Raw genomic sequence first — 7,456 nt, forward strand, 5'->3', positions numbered from 1 at the left:
GAGGGGTCTGGGGGGTCCTGGAGGGGTTTTCGGAGGGGTCTTGGGGGTCCTGGGGGAGGGGTCTTGGGGGGGGGTCTTATGAGGTCTGGGGTGGGTCCGCAGAGGTTTCGGGAGGGGTCTGGGGGGGTCCTGGAAAGGTCCTGGGTGGGGTCTTGGGAAGGGTCTGGGGGGGTCTCAGGGGACATCCTGTGCTGGGCTCGATTGGGGTCTGGGGGCTCTCAGGGGTCCTGGGCCAACTGAATCAAAGACGGAAGCAATCCGGGCAGCAGATATTCTTTATTGCAGCGCTGGGCACATGGGGGATCTCTCCTCCTAACATGTGCACCGTGCAGCTAAGAAAGCTGTGATTTATCTTACTAAAACATGCATATTCATTACAAGTCCTGAAAATTATTTACATATTCATGATTATTCCGAGATAAGGATGCGCAAGCGTAGTTGCATTTTTGGGTGGTCTTCGGTGGTCGTCAGGGGTCCTCTGGTGGTCGTCCATAGTCTTCATCACTCTGTCCGCTAGTTGAACTTTTATTTCGAGCATGCGTGGTAGTTTTTCTGTGCTCTGGGCCCCATCTTTTCCTCCTTTCATGATATATGGCCTATTCAACTGACCACAGTCCATCTGCTGAGTATGCATTCTTTACATATCATCAGGAAGCTTATCAGAGTAAAGGAAGCTTATCAGAGTAAAATACATAGCCAAGGACAAAGTTTCTACATCTGTTTGCTAATGTCTAGAATAACAGGATACTGGTGCATATACATAGCACATAACGTTTTCTTCACTTAATTCTTTTCTAGTCATTTAACCCTTAAGTAGTTCTGAACAGGTCAGGTCCCTGTATCAAGTCCCCCCTTTTCTATAACCATTGCAAATTCTTTTGCAATCATATTACGCCTCCATATCTATATTTTTCAACATTAGTTGCTTCTTTGTTACAAAGTAAGACACACTTAATTAAAATCCAGACTATGATAATTAACAATATTACAAGTATTACGGAAATAAAAAGTTGTTTTAACCAATTCAAATTAGGTAACCAGGATGTTAGGACTTTCCACAATTCTTCAAATCCCCACGAGGTGTCATCCTTGGTTACCTCATGGAGTATCTTAGTCTGTTTCCAGATTTCACTTAAATCTGTAGCAATTCGATTATTCTGATCTACATATACACAGCAACTTGTATTTATAATGGTACAAACCCCCCCTCGTGAAGCCAATAATAAATCTAAAGCCATTCTATTTTGCTGCACTACTTGTGCAAGGCTATTTATCTCAATCTGCTGTGCTTGAATTGCATCTATTGTTTTATTTTCAATGTCTTCTACTACTGCTGAAATATTTATTATAGCTTTTTTTAATTCACTTACCCCTAGCCAAGGGAGAAACCATCTAGCAAAGGAATGAAATGCATTCTGCCTTTTTATTAGGGGATTTTCTACTTCCCGTCTAATTCTTCGAATATGTGTTTGAAGCCAACCTTCGGATAAATGATTATGTATAGTTATGTTTGGGACTACGGCTCCCAGGGTGCATGTTCCCACCCAATTTTCAGGTAACACTTTCCATGCAGTATCATTGCACAGCCAATACCATCCTTTTCCTTCTGGAACTGGCCAGAGGGTACTATTAATAGAGGTGGGGGACCCGATATATTTTATTTTATTACAACCCGTTTGATTTCCTATATATTGGACGTTATTACAACTCCCAACTTTATCTAATCCTTTAGGTGGGTTACACTTCTGCACACATTTATAGTAAGATTTTTTAATTGGAGGGTTATGAATTTTTAATGGCTGAGCTCTATATGTATAATTTACCCAGGTGGTATTCTCCCAATATCTCGTCCACGGATTATTACCAGGTATGGGGATGCCTATTAACAAGATCTGTTTTCCACTGTATTCAGGCATATGTGTACATATCCAACAATTAGTTCTATTCAGAGTTCGAGATATACCTTCCGTCAGCGAAAGATGAAGATTCAAATCCCACCGTGCCCAGGCTCCCCCATAGGTCAAGATAATCTGGAAAATCGCAATCTGGTAGGTCCTACGGGAGTAGCAGTCCATGGTTTCGTAGGGGCCTTCTTTATTTTCGAGTAGTGAATCCAAGCTGGGTGTTCTTTAATCTTCACCGCAGTGAATGTTGTCAGCAGCACTTGATATGGACCTTTCCACTTTTCCTCCAAGGGTTGTCCTGAAAAATTCTTAACATATACATAATCACCAGGTTCAAAGGCATGGAGGGGGTGATCTAATCCCCTTACTCTAGTACCCAAAACATTTTTATGTATTTCTGATAATTGTTTCTGCAATGCTTTCATGTATTCCAGTAAATATCCTTCCCCAATTTGTGCCAATTCTTCACCCTTAAATTGAAGTTGATAGGGTCGCCCATATAATATCTCAAAAGGGCTTAAATTTTCCTTTGTCCGAGGTTTAACTCTTATTCTCAATAATGCCAATGGTAAAGCTTGGGGCCAAGTTAAATTTGCCTCCTGACTAATCTTTGCTATCTGTTGTTTGAGCATATGATTCATCTTTTCAACTTGGCCACTTGCTTGAGGTCTGTACGGGGTATGTAACTGCCAGTCTATTCCTAATGCTTTTCCCACTTGTTGAACAATTTTAGCATTAAAATGTGGTCCTCGATCGGAGGATATTGTCGATGGAACTCCGAAACGAGGAATTATTTCATTCAGTAGCGCTTTAGTCACTTCTCGCGCTTTGTTAGTCCTGCAGGGATATGCTTCTGGCCATCCTGTGAAAGTGTCTGTCAGGACTAAAAGATATCTATACCCCCCTTTTCTGGGGAGCTCAGAAAAATCAATTTGCCATTGTTGCCCAGGGCAGTTTCCTTTACTTATCATCCCCAATTTTATTTTGCTAGTTGTGTCTGGATTATTTCGTTGACATATTTCACATTGCTGCGTTACCTGTTTTACTGTGGTATACAAATTTCGCCCTACTATTCTTTTGGTCACTTCTTTGTATAATGCATCTGCTCCCCAGTGGGTTTTTGTATGTTCTGCTTGTATTAGGGGCCACAAAATATTAGAAGGAACTAATATGTGACCTTCTTTCAACTGTATCCAGCCCTTTGTTCCGGGCTCACCTCCTAGATCATTAGCCAATTTCAAGTCTTCTTTTGAGTATTTAGGTGACTGTTCTAAATCAATTGGTTTACTGTCTGGTATCAAAGCACATACCTTTACTTCCTCTGCCACTCGCTTGGCTTCACTATCAGCCAATCGATTTCCTATTTCTTGGTCAGAGTTACCTTTTTGGTGTCCTCGGCAATGCATTATAGCTACTTTTTCCGGTAGTTGAATCACTTCTAATAATTTCAATATTTCTTCTGCATGTTTGATCTGTTTCTTCTGGGTGTTCAACAGTCCTCGTTCTTTCCAAATTGCTCCATGCGCATGCACCACCCCGAAAGCATATTTTGAATCAGTCCAAATATTTATCTTCTTTTCTTTTGCAAGTTCTAGTGCCCTTATAAGGGCCACTATTTCTGCTTTCTGGGCCGAGGTTCCTGCAGGAAGAGGGTTGGCTTCGATTACCTTTTGAGTAGTGGTTATCGCATATCCTGCTCTCCGCTGTCCCAGTTTCACGAAGCTGCTTCCATCTGTGTACCAGGAGTCTTCAGCGTCTTTTAGAGGGGTGTCCTGGAGATCTGGACGGCTCGAATAGGTGGCTTCGATGGTCTCTATGCAGTCGTGGGACAGTGGTTCTCTTTGGGCACCGCTGAGAAAAGAAGCTGGATTTATAATGTTAGTAACAATTATTTCTATATTATCTTGTTCGACTATGATGGCTTGGTATTTCAGAAATCTCTGTGGGGAGAGCCAATGGTTCTCTTTTTGTTCTAACACAGCTGAGACAGTATGGGAAACCATCACCGTTATCTTCTGCCCTAATGTGAATTTGCGTGCTTCTTGAATGTTTATTACAACTGCCGCCACTGCACGTAGGCATCCTGGCCATCCTTTGCTTACCTCGTCCAGCTGCTTGGAGAAGTACGCCACTGCCCGCTTGTAAGGGCTAAGTTCTTGGGCTAATACTCCAAGTGCCATCCCCTGTCTTTCATGTGAGAATAATAAAAAGGGTTTAGAGACATCTGGTAAGCCGAGGGCCGGAGCCTTCATCAGTTCCTTTTTAAGTTTCTTGAAGGCGGCTCGAGCCTCTGCCGTCTATTCTATTTTAAGTCGGGTTTTCTTTAGCAGTTCATATAGAGGTTTAACTATTACACCATAGTTGTATATCCATAAGCGGCACCAACCTGCCATTCCCAAGAATGTCCGCAATTCCTTGGCTGTTTGAGGCTCCGGGGTGCGACAAATTGCCTCTTTTCGCTCAGTTCCCAATTCTCTTTGTCCTCTGGAAATTTCTAATCCTAAATAAGTTACTCGCTGTTGCACTATTTGAGCCTTTTGTTGGGATACTCTGTATCCATTCATTCCTAGGAAATTGAGAAGTTCTATAGTCCATGAGAGACACTCTTCCCTGTTCTCAGTGGCTATTAAAAGATCATCAACATATTGCACGAGGATTCCTTTACCATCTGGGGGAGTCCAATTTTCCAAATCTTTAGCTAACTGATTTCCAAAAATCGTAGGGCTGTTTTTAAATCCTTGTGGTAGTACTGCCCAAGTTAATTGTGTTTTTCTTCCTGAATCCGGATTTTCCCATTCAAAAGCAAATAGCTTCTGACTTTCTGAGGCCAGCGGCAAACAGAAGAAGGCATCTTTGAGATCCAGTACAGTAAACCAATGTAAGGTATCTCTCAATTTAGTTAATAGTGTGTATGGGTTGGCTACAACCGGGTGGATGTCTTCAACTATTTTATTAATTGCCCTTAGGTCTTGTACTAATCTATAACTTTTTCCATCTGCTTTTTTAACGGGTAAAATCGGAGTGTTGTATTCTGATTCGCATTCCGTTAGCAATTTGTATTGCAGAAATCGATTAATAATATTTTTGATTCCTTCCCTGTCTTCTAGCTTTAAGGGATATTGTTTAATTCTTACCGGCTTTACTCCTGGTTTCAACTTGATTACGACAGGGCTTGCATTTTTGGCTTTCCCCGGAACTTCACTAGCCCAAACCCCTGGATATACCGGGTCCAAAACCTCTCTAGGTATTTCAGAATGGCTTTGAGTTTGTATTAAGGCTAGACTCAAAACTTCCACTAATTGTTCTTCTTGAATTTGAAATTCAATTTTCCCTTTCTGAAAAACAATTTTTGCCTCAAGTTGTTCTAGCAAATCTCGCCCTAGCAAGGGCTTTGGGGAATTTGGTAAATATAGAAACCTGTGAATTCCAATTTGTTTTCCAAGCCGATAATTAAGTGGTTTAAGGAAATAAGCTTTTTCCTTTTGTCCTGTAGCTCCAATTATAGTGATAAAATCTTTGTCTTTCGGCATTAATTGTTGGTTCAGTACCGAATAGGAAGCCCCGGTATCAACAAGGAAATCTATTTCTTTCTTTTCTTTCCCTAGCTCAATTTTAACCAGGGGATCCGCTAGGGTGGTGTCCCCCGGTCCCCTTCACTGGTCTGAGCCCATCTGGGCTAACAAAGGGGGCTTTCTTGTCAACTTAGGACATTCCCCTTTCCAGTGCCCTATCTCCTTACAGTATGCACACTGATTTGACTGTAAGGTTGGGCGCTGCCTCTTTTCTTTATTATTTTGAGTTCCACTTTTCTGCTTTTCCAATGCAGCCACCGTGGCTTCCGCAATTACCTGTCCCATTTTATACTTGCCCTGCTCTTCTCGGTTTCTATATATCCTCCAGGCTTCTTCTAGCAGCTTTTCTAAATCCCTAATATCAGGTTCTTTCAGCTTTTGGAGTTTTCTCCTTATGTCTTCTGATGACTGTCCCAAAAATAAGGAAACTAGCTGTTGTCTGCCTGTATCAGAAGCGGGATCTAGGGTGGTATATTTTCTCATAGCAGTCCGTAATTTGTCAAGAAACTCCGTAGGAGTTTCTGCCGAGTTTTGCTTGATTTCATATAAATTTGACCAATTTACTGCCTTCGGTACGGCCGTCCCGATACCAATCTTAATCCATTCTTGGTATCTTTTAAGTAGCCTGTAATCTTGGTCGTCATTTGGGTCCCAATTAGGGTCATCTCTAGGGACGTGGGTTTCGACCGTACCTTGAAGGGTTCCTGCCGTGATTTGAATTTGTACTTGTGTACGAGCACTTTTAATTATTAATTGTTTTTCTGTTTCAGTTAAGGCATCCAACATCAAATCTATATCTTTCTAATCTGGATCCTGATTTTTAACTATTAATTCAAATCGTTTTGCCACCCCTTCCGGATCATCCCGGTATCCCTTTACTACTTTTCGCCAAACATCCAAGTCATTCATAGAAAAGGGAATCTTAATTCTGGTGGGTCCTGTTGCTCCCATCGCTTGCCTTAACGGGGCTTGAATTATCGGCCCCATTTTACTCCGAGTTCGAGCTGTGATGGGAGAAAAGTTCATTTTTCCAGGGACAGCCTCACCAGATTTTTCTATGCGATTACTTTTATCTGATTCATCTGATGAGGTAGAAGGTCGGGATCTAGGGGGGGGAGGGGTTTCCGGGGGAGAAGGGGGTTGGGGTGGAGAACTATAATCTTCTATTCTTTCCTCTGTTTCTTTAAGTTTTACACACCTTTGCCCTATACTGCAAGCCGAACAACACCGTTTTAACCTAGTTCCATTCTTTCTCTGTTCCTTTTCCATAGCTAACACCAAAGGATCCTGGGGTGCTACGTTTATCCCACATTCCTTCTGCCATTCAGGGTGATTCCGCAAAGTGAAAAACATATCCGCATATCCCACTTCATCCCACTTTCCTTCCCGCCTTAAAAACAACATTAACTGCAACAAAGTATTATATTGCAAAGTTCCATTGAACGGCCACTTCTCACCCTCTTCTAACTTATACAAAGGCCACCACTGGTTACAATATTTAATTAATGTTTTCTTATTCACTGTCCCTCCAGGAGTCCCACCTATTTCTTTCCAATGCATTAAAATACAACCCAAAGGGCTCTTCTTCACGATTCCCCCGCTCTGTCGTCCACCCATTATACTATGCACCAAACAGGACACTTTTTACAGCAACACAAAATTCCAACAACAATCAGAATAATTCCAAAAATAAGCAACCAAACCCAGTACGTGTTAAACAGTTCCCAAACCATTAACTCAGAAGCGTATGTCTTAATATACCAAAGTAGTAGACCAAAACCAAATACGATCGTATAACAAACACAAACTCCGCGGGGAGCTTATTCAAAACCAAATACGATCATATAACAAACGCTACCCCCTGCGGGGAGCTTATCCAAAACCAAATACAATCGTATAACAAACGCTACCCCCTGCGGGAAGCTTAACCAAAACCAAATACGATCGTATAACAAACGCTACCCCCTGCGGGGAGCTTAA

At 41.9% G+C, this 7,456-nt stretch overlaps 1 protein-coding gene across 1 annotated transcript; it reads right to left on the bottom strand.

The window, feature by feature from the left end:
* Positions 1–884: 884 nt before the first annotated feature.
* Positions 885–3,610, bottom strand: LOC144247683 (syncytin-1-like). The gene has a single exon (XM_077789100.1). It carries the CDS (start codon positions 2,073–2,075, stop codon positions 885–887), a length of 1,191 nt encoding a protein of 396 aa, XP_077645226.1. The 5' UTR covers positions 2,076–3,610.
* Between the last annotated feature and the right edge of the window lie 3,846 nt (positions 3,611–7,456).

Source organism: Lonchura striata, chromosome 31, assembly GCF_046129695.1.
Source record: "Lonchura striata isolate bLonStr1 chromosome 31, bLonStr1.mat, whole genome shotgun sequence".
Classification (NCBI taxonomy): domain Eukaryota; kingdom Metazoa; phylum Chordata; class Aves; order Passeriformes; family Estrildidae; genus Lonchura; species Lonchura striata.